The sequence below is a fragment of the Rhizophagus irregularis genome, chromosome 29, assembly GCF_026210795.1.
Source record: "Rhizophagus irregularis chromosome 29, complete sequence".
NCBI classification, from domain to species: domain Eukaryota; kingdom Fungi; phylum Glomeromycota; class Glomeromycetes; order Glomerales; family Glomeraceae; genus Rhizophagus; species Rhizophagus irregularis.
The window spans coordinates 1,064,637-1,084,198 of record NC_089457.1 but is presented as its reverse complement, the minus strand read 5'-3'; the positions used below and the strand labels follow the sequence as shown (position 1 = coordinate 1,084,198).

Genomic DNA, 19,562 nt, shown 5'->3' with positions numbered 1-19,562 from the left:
GTGGTATTGCTATAATAACAATATATTTTCGATTTTACTGCAAATTTCGACAAAGTATAACTTGCCGCATTAAAGTATATCAAATTTTAACGCAGTAGAACGCTAACAATTTTCGTAATTTTAATTTATTTGTCTTTTTAATTATGATTTATAATTGATTTTTCAATCGAGAAATCAACGCAGGACGCTAACGATTTTCTTATTAATTAATTGATTTGATTTTTTAATTATGATTTATAGTTGATTTTTCAATCGAGAAATCAACGCAGTAAAACGCTAACGATTTTCGTAATTTTAATTTATTTGTCTTTTTTAATTATGATTTATAGTTGATTTGTCAATTGAGAAATCAACGCAGTAGGACGCTAACGATTTTCTTAATTTTAATTAATTGATTTGTTTTTTTTAATTATGATTTATAGTTGATTTTCCAATCAAGAATTCAACGCAGTAGGACGCTAACGATTTTCTTAATTTTAATTAATTGATTTGATTTTTTAATTATGATTTATAGTTGATTTTCCAATTGAGAATTCAACGCAGTAGGACGCTAACGATTTTCTTATTAATTAATTTATTTGATTTTTTAATTATGATTTATAGTTGATTTTTCAATCGAGAAATCAACGCAGTAGAACGCTAACGATTTTCTTATTAATTAATTGATTTGTCTTTTTTAATTATGATTTATAGTTGATTTTTTAATCGAGAAATCAACGCAGTAGAACACTAATGATTTTCGTAATTTTAATTTATTTGTCTTTTTTAATTATGATTTATAGTTGATTTTCCTCGAGAAATCAACGCAGTAAACATCTGATTTTCTTATTAATTAATTGATTTGTCTTTTTTAATTATGATTTATAGTTGATTTTCTTCAAGAAATCAACGCAGTAGAATGCTAACGATTTTTGTAATTTTAATTTATTTGTCTTTTTTAATTATGATTTATAGTTGATTTTTCAATCGAGAAATCAACGCAATAGGACGCTAACGATTTTCTTATTAATTAATTTATTTGATTTTTTAATTATGATTTATAGTTGATTTTTCAATCGAGAAATCAACGCAATAGGACGCTAACGATTTTCTTATTAATTAATTTATTTGATTTTTTAATTATGATTTATAGTTGATTTTTCTCGCGAAATCAACGCAGTAGAACGCTAACGATTTTCTTATTAATTAATTGATTTGTCTTTTTTAATTATGATTTATAGTTGATTTTTCAATCGAGAAATCAACGCAGTGAAAACGCTAACGATTTTCTTATTAATTAATTGATGATTTTTAAATTTATAAATAGGACGATATGACGATATTGAACCCGCTTCGATTTTTTAAACGAATATTGAGTGAATATAAAATGTCAAATAATAGCAATAATAAAAAAAACAATAAAAAAAAATAACAAACAAAAGCAACAGAGGTTTCAAGAAGAAACACCTGATAAAGGATCTAATCGTCAACGGGAAAGAACGGAAGAAGAAAGTAATCCGAATGAGACGAGTGACAAGACCAATAAGTCGACTAGCAAATTGTCACCCACCAAGTCAAACAAACAAGCAAAAAGCAGCGATGGAAGAAGAAACACCTGACGAAGGATCTAATCGTCAACGGGGAAGAACGGAAGAAGAAAGTAATCCGAATGAGATGAGTGACAAAACCAATAAGTCGACTAGCAAATCGTCACCCACCAAGTCAAACAAATAAAAGCAGCAAAGGTTTCAAGAAGAAACACTGAGTGAAGGATCTTATCGTCAACGGGGAAGAGCGGAAGAAGAAAGTGATCCGAATGAGACGAGTGACAAAACCAATAAGTCGACTAGCAAATCATCACTCACCAAGTCAAACAAACAAAAGCAGCAAAGGTTTCAAGAAAAAATACCTGACGAAGGATCTAATCGTCAACGGGGAAGAACAGAAGAAGAAAGTAATCCGAATGAGACGATTGACAAAACCAATAAGTCGACTAGCAAATCGTCACCCATCAAGTCGATCCTCAAATCTGCAAAGTCGACTAAGCCGACTCAAGAAGAGTCTGACGATGAGGTTATAGAAATTGAACTGCCAAATATTCCTAAAGGTAATTGAATTTTGGAAAATTGCTGATTGACATGTATGATAATTAATAATTTTTATAGATCAACAAGAGATGTTATCAGCAATGAAAAAACGATATGGGAATATTCGAATTCCACAAAAATTCGTATTAGTGGTTAAAGATGATCAAGGTAATGAAAGGATGATCGATGACGACGATACTGATTTAGAAGCAGGCACGATTTTGACTTCATTCGTATAAATTCAGAATTATTCGTAAAAAAATATTACTATTAATAAAATTCTTTATTTAGAAAATCTAAAATTAAAGAAACAAATTGAAAAAGTACAAGTAGAGAATGCAAAGCTTCAACGTGAAAATAACTGATTATTCGACGAAAATCATTTTTTGACTCGAATAAACGAGGCCTTTGCAGACGAGAATGACGATCTACGTGAAAGCTTAAACAGGTATTTGAGAATCCGTCTGCCTAAAGCCATTCATAGGCAGACGGATCTCGAACAGCCGGCAAAATGTCAAAAAAGAATTAAGACAAAAAAGTCTGAGCGATACGAGGAAGAATCGGAAGAACGAAGTCTGGCTTTAACAATAATGATGAGTACGACGAAAAAGAAGCTAGGGTATATTAATTTTATTTGTCTGATTCAGTTATTTAAAATTGCAGTATTGAGTAATTAAGTACCGGTTATCATTATTTGATTGTTATATTTAAGCTGAAATGAAGTCTATTTTGAAAACCATCGATGAAACTCAAGGACTAGATTACAATGAAACATTCAATAGCGCGAAAAATCTCAAGATTCGTCGTAAGCTAGTCCCTGAATTGCGTTCAGCCCTTGCTCTGTGTTTTCCCGCTTCGAATAAGCAACTTACAAAATGGTTGGGTTGTCTCCACAAGTCTCGTCGTTCTCATCAAAGATTAATAGATAGGGGAAAAGGCAATGAAAATAAACACCGGATGCACTCAAACAATCAAGTACACGACGTTAGTAATGATTTATAATTATTATGCTGAATTTTATTCCGATTATATATTGAATTTTATTCAAATTATAACGTATTTTAGAAGAAAATCCACCGAATTAAGGCGGCAAAGAGATTATATAGTTTTGATGATGAACGGATAACAAAATATGATAAGCGTAGATTACTAAAGATGTTATCCAATCGCTTATTTCATTCTCCAGAAATAAGCGAGACAGACGAAGAAGACTCAACAAAGTCCATAATCGCTATTTATGACTATTCGTGGAGATCTGATGAGGTTAGAACTTCTGAATCTTGATTTTTCAGACGAATCGCTGGATTTAATTTTTATATTTTATTGTTTCTTCAGCTTAAAAATTTGCTACGAAATGTACTCGATGTACACTTGTCAAATAAGTCGAAATTAATACGCGAACGTAGATACGATGATGAGGTACAAAAATACAACCGACCACATCCGTCGAATGCTCCCAAATGGTCTTATATCGTACAACAACAAGATTTAATATTCGATACTGATATCGATCAGGGTTTAATCACTGAATATGATGAAGAAGAAGAAGAAGTTAGTAGAGGGACAACACCAGCAACTGGCAACACCACCGAAAATGATGAAGACCATAACAAGGAAGGAGAAGAAAAACCATCAAAATCAACGGTCAGTGACAATCATAATAATTCAGATTCTGATTTACATATGGACGACGCGCAATGAACGAATCTGAATTAATTTGGTAGAAAACTTTCTTTTTTTCGTCAAAAATCTATATATATATGTAATTAATATTCCAAATTATTAGTATTAGAATTTTCCATAATTCAAAATAAATTTGTCTTACTTCAGAAAAAAATCAATTACAATTCAAAATAAATTTACTGCAAATTTACCGCAATTCAGAATAAAATTTACTGCAAATATACCATAATTCAGAATAAAATTTACTGCAATTCAAACGCAATTCAGAATAAAATTAACCGCAATTCATTAAATTTTTACCGCAATTCAGAATAAATTAACCGCAATTCATTAAATTTTTACCGCAATTCAGAATAAAATTTACTGCAATTCAGAATAGAAAATTTACTGCAATTCAGATTAAAATTTACCGCAATTCAGAATAAAATTTACTGCAATTCAGATTAAAATTTACTGCAATTCAAATTAAAATTTATCGCAATTTATCAAAATTTATCATAATTCAGAATAAATTCACTGCAATTCGGTAAATTTATGAATATATTTTTTTAAACAATTCGGATCAAAAATACTAAGCAATTCAGATACAATTTGGATATTCTGATCAGCATCGATCGGCCTGCCAATCGGAACTTTGCCTAAATTAATAAATCGGCCATCTTTATCACCAAATTCGGCCTAAAATCGGACATCCGATTTCTAGCCGATTTGGACTATTTTGACCAGTGAGCTGTGCCTATCGCCTCCCTGCATAATCTCCAGTTCCACGAACATGACCCATCTGCTAAAAAGGTAGATGAACAGCTTCGTACTCTGGTTATCACCGACATCCCCCTTTTTGTTACTGATGCACAATTAAGGGGTACTTTCTCCCGTTATGGTATTGTTACCCACTGCCGTACACGTCTCTCGAAACTTTATCGCACTGCGTATATAGTTTTCGACTCTGCCGCGTCCATGGAACAATTTGATACCACGTGGGCTGTTCTTTGTACTGGACATTACTTATGCGTCTGCCCTGCTTCTAGTGCTCCTAACAGATCAGATCAGATCAGATTTTACTTAGATTCAATCTGATCAAATAATTAAATTGAATCCGATTCTGATCTGATTCGATCGATCGGAAATTTAATTCGAATCGATCAGATTTAATTAGATTCAAATCTGATCTGATCTGATTCAAAACTGATTAAATCGATCTGATCTGGATCTGATCTGATCTGATTTGAATCTGATTTGAATCTGAATAAATATATTATAAATTCTAAAGCTATAATTTGTAAATATGTAATTCGGCCAGAATTATGCACTTAACTCTGGCAGGAATTATTGAATTTCCTAAAAAGGAAATTTAGGTTACACAAAATTCCAACTTGGTTCTTATAAAAATCGATTTTTGTGGAATGGCTATCGCCAAAAAAAGGAAATGATCGACATATCCGTTTTGGCTGGAGTTAAAATTTAGGAATTAATTCCAGCCGGCATTATGAATTCGGCTGAAATTATTAGTAAAATCAAATCTGAAATTTGAATCAAATCTGTCAGATTCAATCTGATCAGATTCAGATTTTGAATAAGCCTAATCTGAATCTGATCTGATCTGATCTGATTTGATCTGAAGCTAATCTGATTTGTTCAAATCAAATTTTTTTGATCTGAATCTGAACTGCAGATTAAATTTATCTGATCTGATCTGAATCTGACAGATCAGATTCAGATCAAATCTGATCAGATCAGATTTTTTTCGGAGCACTACCTGCTTCTCATTCGCCTGATCAACACGCTATCAGACGCGCTCATGTTGCACTTCTTGCCAGCCTCCCTCGTGGTTCTGTTGCCGCTGACCTTTCCAAAATTGCCAATGAAGTTTCCGCCAAAAGCGTCAACATTCCCTTCTCTTACAACTTCTATAATCCTAAACCCTACGCATATGTACACTTTTCCTCTGCTGCTACTAAAGAATCGGCTATGGAGATTACTTGCGCTCTTAAATCTATTGGCACTTACTTGCATGAATCTACTGAAGTCTCCTCTCTATGCCGTCGTTGTGGTCGCCCCAGTTGTAATCCAGATAAATGTCTTCACCTGCGTCTTTCCTCAGCGTCTTTGCTTGTCAGTAATTACAATTATGATAAATTGCGTGAATTATATAACAAACATTTACCTCCCTCTCATCCTACTAAACGTCACAATCGTTTCGCACGTCCTGCTAATTCCCAACAAAGATCTTATGCTGATGCTGCTAATAGAAGAGCTCCTTCCCGATCCCGGTTTTGCCCTAGATCTTCACGTTCACGCTCTCAACATAATAATCATCGTCATCATCCCCATCGTCCTTCTCAATCTGAATTGGATCATGACATAGCTGCAATGGATGTTCCTCCTTTAATGGATTGGCAATATATTACTAAACAAATCACTGCCATACTTGAAGAAATTACTCATCTCACCACAGAATTTGCCCTACTTCAAAATCGAGTTAAATGGTTAGAAGACCAACATTCTTCCCCTCCTGTTCCAAGATCTCAAGTTTCTCTTCCTCCTGAGACAACGACTATTGATCAAGGATGGGATCATAGTAATGATACTCCTGATTCTAGACGTCTTAGTGACAATTTCATGGATTTTAGTTCTCCTGCTTCGCCATCAAATGGTCCCAATTTCATTGCTCAATCACATATTCCCCTCCCTCCCCGTATGAGTTTAATCCCTGGTCCTGCCACATCACCACACGATCGCCTCTCTTCTCTTACTGCCACAATTACCGAACTTTCCAAAACGGTTCAACAAGGCATGGCTCAACAAAAACAATTCTTGGCTGCTCGCGATAATGTGAACTTCCAATAATTATTGCTTATTATCTCCTCCTTTACTACTTACGCTTTTAATCATAGTGTAGTAATGATGGACAACAAGAAACATAATTTTTCTCCACACCCTTCTCCCCTTTTTAAATTTGGTCAAATTAATGTCAACGGTTTATGTTCCCCAGTTAGACAACAACATTTGCTTAATTTTTTTCTTCACTCTTCTTTTGGTGCTTTATCTGTTAATGATACTTGCCTTTCCCCTTCAAATGCTAAATTTATTTTTAATAATGAACACTCCCAACATCATTTTAGGTCCTATTGGGCCTGTTCATCCTCTTCTCGTCCTCATGATGGTGTTGGTATTTTGTTACGTAATCCTCTTCATAAACATGTTCAGACAATTGATCCTTGGAAAGGTCATCTTCTCAAATTAGATTTATTTTTTCATCAAACAAAAATTTCTATTATTTCTATATATTATCCTCCTTTTGGTTCTATTCATCAAACCATTTGCAATGATCTTATTGCTAAACTTCTTTCTTGGTTTGATTATGCCCGAATTCATAATTATTTTGTAATTATTCTTGGCGACTTTAATATTGATGAAGTCGCTCATTCTAATTATCCGTCTAGTCACTTTAAGCTTCTTCGTTTACTTTCTTCTCGATTTTTTACCGATCATCAAGCTCATTCCTCTCTTGATGGTCCTGATCCCACCTTTTTCCATGCAAATGGATCATCTAGACTGGATTATATCTGGTCTTCACCTGGTTTTCCTGCTCCTGGTCTTTTTTCGCAAATGGTTGCCTGCCCTAATCTCCTTGATCGTCCTTTTACGGATCATAAAGTTCTTACAACTATTTTTGACTTCAGTTCTTGCCTGGCTATTTTAGCTAAATCTCGTCTTAAACAAAAAAAAGAAATGCGTACTATTTTTTCTTACACTTCCACTTCAGTTGAACAATGGAATAATTTTACCACTGAAGTTGATAATTCTTTTGGAGTATATTTGGACAAACAATATCATTCTAATCTTGATTTCTCCTCTCTTTCTCTTGATCGTATGTGGCATGCTTTGAAAGCTGCCATACTTAGTGCTGCAATTGAAATATTACCGTTTCAAAAAGTTTCCAACACGCACCGATATTCATATTCTCCTGAATTAACTAAACTTATTGCTATTAACAAGTTTTTAGATCGATTTTTATATCGTCTTACTACTCGTCATCCTAATCGGCCTACTCAGTTTTCACAAATGATTACTGCTTTACCTTCTTATCTTGAGAATCTTGCATCTTTGCTTCCTGATTATACAGTTCCTACCTATTCTACAACTCCTGTATCTGTATTCAAATTATTTTTACGATCACAGAAGAATTTAGTTTCTGCCTTTTTATTCACTAAATTCGCCCAACATCTTTCGGACTCTGTGGAATACTATACCGCATTACGTGATGAACACTTTCGAACTTGCTCGGCACCTTTATTGACTCAGCCTTATCAGTTGAAAAATGTTCGATTGTTCTTGACCGCGTTTTGGTCATCCTGGACTCTACTTCTACTTTATTAACGGATCCTTCAGATATTAAGCAAGCTGCTATTACTCATTTCCAATCTATTGTTTCTCCTTCGTTGATCCATTATTCTTCTATCACTTCATTTCCTGTACGTTGGCAACTAGCTTACACCCCCTTTCTGACGTGCCCGCCTCATTATATGATCCTGTTTTGGCACCTATTTCCTTGCAAGAATGGTCTGATGTAATTTCCTCCATGCCAAATAACAAAGCTTTTGGCCCTTCAAAAATTTCTTATGAGATGATAAAGTATTTATCCGGTGAAGCCTTGAACTTCTCTTTTTTACTTGCTGACTGGCGTGAAGCCGTAGTTTATCCTATTCCTAAACCTCATGATTTTGATGCTCAACTCAAGAACACTCGACCTATTACTCTTCTGGAAACAGTTCGAAAGTGTGTTGTTAAGGTCATCACGAATCATCTTTCTAACATCCTTGCCGATAATAAAGTTCTCCAAGGAGGTAACTTTGCTGGTTTACCTGGTGGTTCTACTGATGTCCCTATCAAAATGCTTGATGCGATTATCCATCAACAAAAACATGACTCCACTTATGATCAGGAACTATGGATCGTTTCTCAAGATATCTCTAAAGCCTTTGATTCTATGGATTTGAATATGCTTAAATTAGCTTTAGTTAGATTACATTTCCCTGCACATTTAGTGCAATTTATTTTGAACCTTTTCACACGACGAAATAATAGGATTATTACTTGTCATGGTGATACTGCTGCTTATCGTGTACATATTGGTATCGATCAAGAAGAAATTATTTCCCCTTACTTTAGGTTATCTACTTGGACTCTCTCCTTACTGTTTTAAATCGAAAAGCACGAGACCCCTTTATTTTGAAATCTTCAGCTCTTTTGAATTATTCTCCACTTGAATTTGAACATTCTTTACCAATTTCACATTTAACGTTTATAGATGATTCTACACTTATTGCTTCTTCTAAGATTGGCATCGAAGATCGCCTTTCCATCACTGCTGAATTTTATACTTTAAATAATGTTCAAGCCAATTCGGCTAAATATGTCCTTCTTTCATCCTCCTCTCCTTTTTCGCAGATTATTTTTGATCTTTCACCCTCTTCTCTGGTTACTACAACTTCCCTTTCTCTCTCCTCGTTAGCTCTTAATACTTCATTTTGATTTTTAGGAGTTTGGTTTTCTTTATCTGCTTCGCCTCAATTTGTACTTAAACAATCACGCTCCATGGTTAAAGAAATGGCTGCTCTTCTGGGACTAAAAAAGTTGTTAGTACAACATGTAGCCTACTTGTACAATGCTGTCCTCCTTCCAAGATTGGAATTTCGTCTACAAACTACGCTTTTTTCCGAAGGTACTACCCATTTAATTATTACACCTATACTCTCAGTATTACGGAAAAAAGCTGGATTTGCTGCGACTACTCCGTTAGCTTTGTTATTTCTTAAACTTCCTTTCTCGATTCAGAATGCTTTCTATCGATTCCTTTCTTCCCATATCGCATCTTGGCAAAAAATTTTCACTCATCCTGATTTCAAAGATTTTGCCCTCTATGCTATCTCCTATCTTCAAGGATATTTGGGTGCTGAAAGCTGCCCGTCTGTTATTAACTTGGAACCGTGGTCACAAGTTATTTCTTTGCGGACACATACTTTGTTTAATTCATTGTTATTTTCTTCATGTTTGAATATCACGTGGTCCCTCCCTTTCTGACCTCTGAGGCAGAATCTACAACCAGCGTTATCGCTTCGATCCATCTTACCGCATTCGATTTTTCAGACTGCTTGGAAACTCTGGAAATATTTGAATATTTTTGTGCTTGCTCAATTGGTTTCCCCTTGTGGACGTTATCTTATGAATTGGTCTGATCTTCGGTACCTTAGTATTGTTAGTCGTAAAGAACGGATCTCTACTTGGTTTAATTTTATTAAAAATAATTTTCTTTCTTCTTCTTCTTCTTCTCTATTGTTGCCTTTGTATTTTATTAATTCTTCTTTTACTTTAGCTTCACCTTGTTTATTAGATCATACTGTTAAAGATTATCACTTTATCCTCAATGGGCTATCAATTTTGATTCTGCTACTTAAACTTTATCTGTAAGCCGTGTCTGTATCACCTACAAGAAACAAAACTCTGCTATCATGTCTCATTGGCTTCCTGTATCTTCTTCTGCTAATGAACGAACTTACAATCCTTGTCCTGGTTGTTCCTTTAATATCCCCGCTTTATCCAAGAAATCTGCAATCAAACAACGCTGTAATAGTGAGAAATGCTTTTTCAATGTGATCTTATTAGAAACCATAGACTATCCTACCAGAAACGCCAAAGTATTTGCGGCTTACCTTCCCATAACTTTATCTACTTCATGGAGTTATGCTACTTCTCTGGTCCTTGTTCATTTGACAAACCCGTCTTTACTTACTTCTTCCGCCTTTTCTCCTTCCTTTAAGGATAGGATAGAAGATGATGTCTTGCCACTTTCTATACAATCTTTGTATATCGATGGTTCTTTTCATGTTGCTAAGGACTCTTCACCTCCTTCCATGACTTCTGTCTGGCTTGCTCTTGATGATGATGGACTTATCATTGAATCTTCCTCTTTACAAATTCCTTCATGTTTTCCTTCAGCCTTACGCTCTGAGATCTATGCTGTTGTACTAGGATTAAACGCTCTTTCCCATGGCTCTTTAATCTCTATTTATACAGATTGTAGTCAGTTAATTTCATTATGGAAACGCTTTGTTGATGTTCCCTTCTCATCAAAGTTGCTTCGTGAACACAATCATCTTCTTTGGCTTTCTATTCGACAACTTGTCAAGGATCGTAATCTTAAAGTCGATTTGATTAAAGTCCCTGCTCATAGCGATGACTTCTACAATATACAAGCGGATTCCCTGGTCAAAGATGCTCATTCGTCTTTACAACCTACCGTCTCACCTTTGGCATTTTGTTATGCTCCCTGCTTATTAACTTTTAATTCTTTGCCTATTGTCATGAATATTCGTTACTTCCTCCGCTCTATAGCAGATGCTCGTGCTCTTTTATCCTTCTGTTCAATGGCACGATTCACTGCTCTTGGCTCCCTTTCGCTCTTTGACTGGGCTGGTATACATTTTTGCCTTTCACAAATTAAAGGTTTTGCTTCGCATAAGAATGGTCGTCCTGAATTTTGGATCTTCTGTATCAAACTTCTTTTGGATATACTACCTACCTTAACTACTCTTCAACAACGCAAATCTTATTTATACTCCCCCGGATTGGCTTTGTCCACAATGTAACTCCGCTTCTGAAGATTTGAATCATCTCTGGACTTATCCTTATATCCTTCTGGATTTCAATCCATGTTTAACACATCGTTCTGAAGTTGCTAAATTCAGAGATTCCTGTTTATCCTCGTTCTTATCTTTGAAACTTTTGGATTCTACCTTTCAAACTGGATTCTCTGCTCTAGATTGTTGGAACTGTGAATCTCCTTTTCCGTCCTGTCTTTGGCTTACTAGAGGATTGTTACCTGCGCATTTGATGACGTTTCTACAACAATACTTCCCTCTCTCTGTTATATACAAGACTATTTCTCCTCTTCTTAATGACTTCCAGATCGAACTATATGGTGAAATTTGGCTATGTCGGAATGTTCTTTTCCATGCTTGGGAAGAGTCGCAGGGTATCTCGGCTGCTTCCAAAATACATGGCCCATCTTCAAAACCTCCTTCCACTACTATTTCTTCACAAATTTACAACTCTTCTTAGTTTGGCGACAGTTTCTCAGGATTCCTGGATTTCTTGGATATTCTCTTCTATAATTCGGGGTGGATCATGGATCTCGCACTTGGATTTTCTGCGCCGCTTAACAGTTCAACCTCTTAGGATTTCTTTCTGGTAACGGACTGGATTTTTGGATGTTGGATAGTTGACTCACACTGGCCTTTGGGTAAAGTTGGGGTATGCGATTCTGTAATAGTTTAGTTTTTCTTTGCTTTAATTATTTTAGTTTAGATTTCTTTACTTGTATGAGTCGTGAAGCTACTCTTTTTATTTTTTATTAGTCTATTTTCTTATTTTTGTAATATTGTTCGATTATAATTTCGAAGTTAAAATATAAATAAAAGATAAAGTCATAAGACTGTTTGCACAGGAAAAGGATAAAACTACCACTATTCGATTCGTCTCAGTGAGATGATTCTAATAAGCTATGATACATCTTTGTACGATTATTAGATGCCAAGTTATTTAATATATTCTTTATATAACTGTGATTATAAATGGTTCTTTTTAATATAAGATTTTTGAGGATAGGTGTGATAGTGACTATAGATAGATTGTGACTATATAGGATAGTTTTTAATAATAAAGTGTTTTGAACATTCAACTGGTGTGACTATATAGTAGAATGTGACTATAACGGGAGTGTCTATAGAGGGAGTTGACTGTATTCTTACAGATAGACGCAAGATTCATAGTGTTTGTCTTGAATATCCTGCTACTAAAGCTGAAGAAAGGAATGATGTTTATCAAATAAAAGCTTTATAGGATACTAATGAAACCCTTGAATCATAATTCTGATATGATTGAAATGCCTATTATAAAAGAACAAGAAGCCTTAGAACCTATTTCTTATCCAGAAAATAGTACTTTACATAATAACTCACAAAATGACCTAAAATTACGTTCTCAAAAAAACTACCCGCCCCTTGAAACCAGTTCCATTGAAAATGATTTAATATCTGACTCTGATATCAAACAGTAAACTCAAGACATTACTAATTTGCAGGATGTGTATTCTATTGAAGATATTTCTTTTGAGAAAGCTCCATTGGGGGATAGAAAAATGGATGCTTTTTTGGATGGAGAATATACACACGTCAAATGACCAAAAACAGGCAAAAAAAATGGCTAGAATTGCATAAACTATTCGCAAATTTATATAAACTATTTACAAATAGTATAGGTTAATTCGCAAACAGCCAAAAACAGCCAAAAATAGCCAAAAATAGCCAAAAATAGCCACAGCTTTTCACGCCATTTTTTTTGCCGATTTTTAGCATTTTGACCTGTGACAAGAAAAAGGTTAGTAATGAAATTAGGCAAAGAAATAGGGAAAAAAAGCTTTGAGACTTGGATTTACCTGGTACTTTTAACATCCCTTCATTAGAATCATCCACAAGTTCGCATCGTATCTCTAATAATAACCCTGTCTTATCAGAACAAAATGCTAAAATAAATAAAAGTACCTGAAATAGATATACAGCCTTTGATACAAAAATTGCTTATAAAACCTTCGGAAGAAGATTGTGTTAAGGTTATTAATGTGGAGGAGAGTGCTGCTGTTGATCAATTGCCTGCAATCGAATTAGCCTATCTATATAAAAAAATGAAATTTGCTGAAATTAAAACTATACGAACCAAATCAGATGAAATCATAAGCTGGTATTGCTATAGAAGGTATTTTGAAAAAAGACATAGTGGGATTTTGCCTGGAATCCTAAAGAATAGACTTATTACGAATAAAAAAGCCTATGAACTTGTGAGTGAGCAGATTTATGATAAAATGCTACAGCATTTTTCAGAAGTCTCTTGTGTAAACTTACGCAGAAAAACCCAGCTAACTAAGCCCATATATATATTATTTAGCAAAATTGGAGAAAATAAGATTATGCAAATCAAATCGTATAGTGCAAATAAACTCTCAAAGTTAACTGACATGCAAATCGATATTATTAAAACAACACTGCGTGAAAAAAATTTACGCACTCACGTGACTTCAGAAATGATCACTAGCGATGCAACTGCACCTGCCAAATCTAAAGTAAGAATTCCAATTGCACCCACTAATTCTTCAGTCCCAGTCAATTCACCAGTCATCCCATATGATGCTCATGCTCCCTATATCAATATGACTTTGAAAGAATATCTCTACCTATTCTTATATAATAGTAATAAACATAATGACTAAACATGGGTATCAAAACTCCTAAGAGCATTTCCGAATGTTTCGGGTTTTGGTATATACGAATCGAAACTCAACCCGTAACCTAAACTTCTACCAAAACTCAAAACAACTTCCGATATTCCAAAACCTATCCTGATATCCCGAAACTAGCATTACCCAATTAAATTACTTAAACAACTGTGCCATACGTTATAATTGACGAAATCACGTGCTCAATAATCATCAAGAAATTTGTAATACCCGACGCTATATGAGGATTGAGGAATATAATGGAGTGAACAAATTCTACCCTAATAGTTATATAGTTAATTTGGATTTAATATTAGGAATAATTTAATAGTGAACAAACTATTAGAAATTGAACTTGATACCTTTATTTAAGATTTACTGTAAGGAAAACTAATAAAAATTTTGGGCATATTTCAGTTTCGGGTCAGGATTCAGGAATCGGAAAAATATATGCATTTCCAAAACTCTATTTTGTATATACCGAAACTAACAGAGTTGTGGGAAGTTTCAGTTTCGTTACCCATGTTTAATAATGACAGATATGAATTTAAGAGTTCAGGCTTATGTCCTGGATGTGAAAAAGAGCATGATAAAGGAAAGGTAGTTGGCCGAGATATAAAGGGCTCTTACTACATTAAGTGCCGGTCCTTATTGAATGAAAAAGAAATCAAGATAAATGCTTCATCGGAAATGATTTCATCAGACATGTCTCAAGCAAATATATCAAAGATGCGAGCCCAATCTAAGCCAACTTATGACCGCACCTATTTTCACAACAAAATATTGGATCAATATCCTAATCTATATAGAGAAGGTAGTAGTGAAAATTTCGATTATTATGGGATTACTGATGAGATATCATGCGGAGTCTCAAGAGAGACTATCTGCCCATTATGCAATTTAGGTCATGATGATGAAGAAATAGAAGGTAGGTATAAAGCCAGATCTTATTTTATTAAATGTGAACACCGGTCTGACGCTGCCAAATAGGCATACATCCAGTCGCCAATAGGCATCCCTATTGTAGTTTGATAGGATGCCGATTGGAGAATATTGTACCACATTCAGCTTTGCCGATTGTGGCCGGATACTGACTGCAATAAGATCATAATCGTCTGGACTATTGGTAGCATTAGGCATGCCGATTACTGAAAATTGAGTTGTATTAATGGTAGTATTATTAAAAAAAAATTCATAATCGGAATACAAGTAGATTGACAAATTAGATTCAATTAGAAATTCCGATTGATCTTTGATTTAACAATTGGAAATTACGGGTTTAGAATGTTTATGCATTTTCGTTATATTAGATTAAAAAATTAAATACAAATCGGAATGTTTGATTGCACTTAATTTATTCAATTGTTTCAAATAGTTAATTATATAAAATAAATGCTGATTTAATAAAATTCAAAATTACACGTTTTATTTATTTGCAAATTAAAATAAGCAGTGAAATAAAGCAAAAAAAAAAATAATATATATATTATTATTCTATATTCTACACTCTTGCAGGAAGAGTATTTGAAGATCGCTCCATGCAAGCTTTTTGTACAGCCGTCTTCAAGGAACCGGTATAGCCACTAATAGTCCAATTTGATGCTTGAAATGGTTTCGTCCGCTCCTTATCATAAAAATTGACGCTGTCATGAATTCGAGTTCACTTCTTTGGAACTTTAGATGACTCGGAAAATATGCGATCAATATAATCGCGTAAAAAATATCAAAGCTACAAAACGAAAATTGAAATATCAGATATGGTTATATGAAATTCCTAATAGAATATTTATCAATGATATTTCTTACTGTAGATGAGCGCCACTTTAAGTCTCTCGTAACAATCTTCCTTTGACCAGGGTTTTCGTCATCCGTCTCTGAGATTTCTGGAGAATAATATAACGAATTACTCTTAATCGGTAAAAGTTCCTTAATCTTGAACATTTTAACCAATGGATCATCAATTTCTTTCAAATGGTCGATCACGTTTGCTCTATTTGTTCGCTTCTATAATTATAGTATAAACAATAATTAGTAAGTAAATAAAAGAATCAGTTTATTCATTATAATTACTTACATCATTTCTTCTACTATTCATATGCTTTCTCCTTGCTTGTTCATCTTGGAAAGAAGTTTCTTTCTGCTTTTTTAGAAATTCCTCGCGTTGATGTTTATGTCGATTATGAATCATGTCATAAACAATAGCCTCAGAAATGGATACATATCCAGATCCAAAGTCTTCATGATGGTCAGAACTATTGTATTGTTTACAAGATTTCGCTGAGAATCAAACGTTTCATTTAACTTCAATTGCTCTTCGGTTGGAATCCTATTAACGATCCAAAAAATTTGACACTAATTTAAAATATTTGTTAATATGTATATATATTATGTAAACCAAAAATAAACGAAAATTACTTACCCTAATGGCATTTCGAAAATCCTGTGGCAGATCATTGATATGTATATATTTAGGATCATTATGACTTAAATTAGAACTTGAAGTTGATTGAGTGCGGCTTCGAATTCTTCTTAAAGAACGATCTCGAGCTGCTTGTCTTTGAAACCGATTTCTTCTTAGACTTCTAACAGCTGGTTTGGTTCTAGAACGACCCCGATCCTCCCGAGTTCTAGATTGACCTCTAGAACGACCCCAATCCTCCCGAGTTCTGGATTGACCTCTAGAATGACTTCGACCTTCCCGAGTTCTAGATTGGCCTCTAGAACGACCCTGATCCTTTTGGGTTCTGGATTGGCTTCTAGTACGACCCTGATCCTCTTGGGTTCTGGATTGGCTTCTGGTATGATCCTGAGCCTCCTCCTGAGTTCTGGATTGGCTTCTAGTACGATCCTGATTCTCCTCCTGAGTTCTGGATTGGCTTCTAGTACGATCCTGATCCTCCTGGGAAGTTTGATCCCGACCTTCTGGATATTCCAACTCATGATTTGTATTTGATGGTTCATTCAATTTGTTTTTCAAAAATTCTTCAAAAAGCTTTTTAACCTTATCATCCTGTAAAAGTGAAGCGAGTTGATCTGAAATAGAAGTCAATGTATAAAAATACAATATGAATATGTATGTAATCAAAAAGTTAAATTTACCTTCATTTCGTTTCTCTTTTTTTTTATAATATTTCCTAGCCAATTCATTATCGGATGGTTCATAATCAGACGACGACCTATGTATGAATTTAATTGAGTTAATTATATGATAATAAGTCGAATAAAAATATTATTACGACTTTACTTGCCGATTGTGTTTAGATCTTCTTGGCCGTCTGCTTCTACTTTTACTATTGTCATAACTACTTGATCTTGACCGTCTATTTCTATCTCTACTATATTTTCTATGACTTTTTGACTTTCTATGATAAGTTCTTGACTTTGACCGATACCTGTTTCGATCACGTTCAGAACGAGAAGAGTTATTGTATTTACGAGTCATAATAGTATTGATAAAGTATAAGATTGTAACTAACTTTTTTTTGTCGGTCTAAAAGTCGGTCTTTTTATAACTTTCAAAAAGCATATCAGAAAAGATACTTTTTGGCGTGAAGTATCTTTCATGAGTTCATTAAATTTATAATAAGCACAAAATAAGCTTACGTATATACATTTAAATAAAATATTCATTAAAAAAAAAATTCTTATTAGTCCAATGGACTATATATACTTCTACGCAGAGGTGACACAAAAATGTCTGTCTGCCGGCACGTGACGACAATGTATTATCTATCGCTAATATTCGAATGACATAAATTTATTTTTTATTAACTATATCAATTCGATCTATATCTATTTAGTCACGTGATCTTAATTGAAAATGATTGTTAATATTATTGAATGATATAATCATAATTGGAACAATAGCCCATAATTACAATTGGAAACAATAGTCCAAAGATCAATAATTTTTATATAATTTGAATTTGGATAAGTTTTATCTACAATAAGTTGTTATTTTTTTAAAAAAATGTCTAATCAACAAAAATCTGAAGTTAAAAGACGTACAAAAGTTTGCCCAAAAGTACCGTGTCCTTGCAAATTATATAATGGTAAAATCATTGATTCTAGAACTAGAAGTATTCATATAAATGAGGAAAATCGGCTTGAAGATTCAGTTACTAAAATAATGGAAAGCAGAAGGAAGAACAGAAGAAAAAATTCGTCATCAAACCCAAATAATCGTCCTGAATCTGCTTCAGTTAAAATTCGATCAGATGATCCTGATGATATCGAGCCTTCTCAAGATCTTTGTAGAGATGAAGATATAATAATTGATCAAGATCAATATGAAGAGCCGGTTATTATTAGAAAAAAGGGAGTAAGATATAATCGATTTCAATTTCGTGAAATGACGATCATTCCTGATGAAGAACCAGAACAACAAGTTGATTCATCTGGTGATGAAGAAGGTTCCCGGCAGATTTTAGCTGATGATGATGTTGAATATAGCGAAGATGATGAACTGTTTTTAGATGATGATGATGGAATGTTTACAGCACCTGCTTCTAATTATGATTATGATTCAAATCAGGACAATATGGATATGGATGTGGATGATTTATGGATTCTTCTTTGGATCTTTAAATTCCAAGAAAGGTTCAGACAATCTGATGTTGCAATCGACACGTTGATTGGCTTCTTTAGCCTTGTTTTAAAAGATGCCAATTCACATCGGTTTAAAAAATTTCCTCCAACTGTTTATAAGGCCAGAAAAATATTAGATATTAAGAAAAAATCAAAACCTTTGCCGTTTGTACTGATTGTAATAAGCTGTATGACATTGCATCAATAATTCCAGCAAATTCAAACGATAATGAATTTTCAGGATTTAAATGTACTCACGTTGAATTCCCAAAACATCCAATGCAAAAATATCGTGAATGCTGTGGATCCGAATTACTTATGAAGGTCCCGGTAAATAATGGATACATTTGGCGTCCAAAGATGTTGTATCCATTATCATGTCTTAAGTCACAACTATCTATAATGTACCAAAGATCAGGATTCGAGCAACTTTTAAAAAAATGGATTAATCGGGATAATGTGAATTGCATGTCGGATATTTACGATGGTGAAATTTGGAAGAATTTTCCATCACGATTAGATATTCCGGATCCTCTAAAATTCTTTACATCTGAAACGGCGGAATTAAATCTAGGAATTATGATCAACCTAGACTGGTTCCAACCTTTCGATTTATCGATATATAGTTGTGGCGTGATATATGGGGTTATATGCAACTTACCCCGTGAAGCAAGGTTTAAAAGGAAAATATATTAACATTAGGTCTGTTGCCGGGGCCACACGAGGTAAAATTGCATCAAATCAATCATTATCTTGCGCCAATAGTAGACGAATTATTAGAACTGTGGAATGGTTTTATTTTGCCACCAACTGATAAATATCCAAGCGGTAAGAAAATTTGACTACAGTCAACTCCCTCTATAGTCACTCCCGTTATAGTCACATTCTACTATATA

The 19,562-nt window shown here is 34.0% G+C and overlaps 7 protein-coding genes across 7 annotated transcripts; 6 read left to right on the top strand and 1 right to left on the bottom strand.

The window, feature by feature from the left end:
• Positions 1-1,500: 1,500 nt before the first annotated feature.
• Positions 1,501-2,305, top strand: OCT59_019583 (uncharacterized protein; the record flags this gene model as incomplete). The annotated part of the gene is made up of 3 exons (XM_066143635.1): positions 1,501-1,639; positions 1,733-2,086; positions 2,145-2,305. The coding sequence occupies 3 exons, from the start codon at positions 1,501-1,503 to the stop codon at positions 2,303-2,305; spliced, it is 654 nt and encodes a 217-aa protein (XP_066005367.1).
• A 478-nt stretch (positions 2,306-2,783) lies between these two features.
• Positions 2,784-3,767, top strand: OCT59_019582 (uncharacterized protein; the record flags this gene model as incomplete). Its single annotated transcript, XM_066143634.1, has 3 exons — positions 2,784-3,050; positions 3,132-3,329; positions 3,402-3,767. The coding sequence occupies 3 exons, from the start codon at positions 2,784-2,786 to the stop codon at positions 3,765-3,767; spliced, it is 831 nt and encodes a 276-aa protein (XP_066005366.1).
• An 8,890-nt stretch (positions 3,768-12,657) lies between these two features.
• Positions 12,658-12,867, top strand: OCT59_019581 (uncharacterized protein; the record flags this gene model as incomplete). The annotated part of the gene is made up of 1 exon (XM_066143633.1): positions 12,658-12,867. The coding sequence occupies one exon, from the start codon at positions 12,658-12,660 to the stop codon at positions 12,865-12,867; it is 210 nt and encodes a 69-aa protein (XP_066005365.1).
• A 624-nt stretch (positions 12,868-13,491) lies between these two features.
• OCT59_019580 (uncharacterized protein) lies at positions 13,492-14,073 on the top strand (the record flags this gene model as incomplete). The annotated part of the gene is made up of 1 exon (XM_066143632.1): positions 13,492-14,073. The coding sequence occupies one exon, from the start codon at positions 13,492-13,494 to the stop codon at positions 14,071-14,073; it is 582 nt and encodes a 193-aa protein (XP_066005364.1).
• A 528-nt stretch (positions 14,074-14,601) lies between these two features.
• On the top strand, positions 14,602-15,069 carry OCT59_019579 (uncharacterized protein; the record flags this gene model as incomplete). The annotated part of the gene is made up of 1 exon (XM_066143631.1): positions 14,602-15,069. The coding sequence occupies one exon, from the start codon at positions 14,602-14,604 to the stop codon at positions 15,067-15,069; it is 468 nt and encodes a 155-aa protein (XP_066005363.1).
• A 511-nt stretch (positions 15,070-15,580) lies between these two features.
• On the bottom strand, positions 15,581-17,643 carry OCT59_019578 (uncharacterized protein; the record flags this gene model as incomplete). Its single annotated transcript, XM_066143630.1, has 8 exons — positions 15,581-15,703; positions 15,886-16,083; positions 16,154-16,331; positions 16,382-16,431; positions 16,499-17,112; positions 17,179-17,255; positions 17,324-17,471; positions 17,556-17,643. 8 exons carry the CDS (start codon positions 17,641-17,643, stop codon positions 15,581-15,583), a joined length of 1,476 nt encoding a protein of 491 aa, XP_066005362.1.
• A 406-nt stretch (positions 17,644-18,049) lies between these two features.
• OCT59_019577 (uncharacterized protein) lies at positions 18,050-18,874 on the top strand (the record flags this gene model as incomplete). The annotated part of the gene is made up of 1 exon (XM_066143629.1): positions 18,050-18,874. One exon carries the CDS (start codon positions 18,050-18,052, stop codon positions 18,872-18,874), a length of 825 nt encoding a protein of 274 aa, XP_066005361.1.
• Between the last annotated feature and the right edge of the window lie 688 nt (positions 18,875-19,562).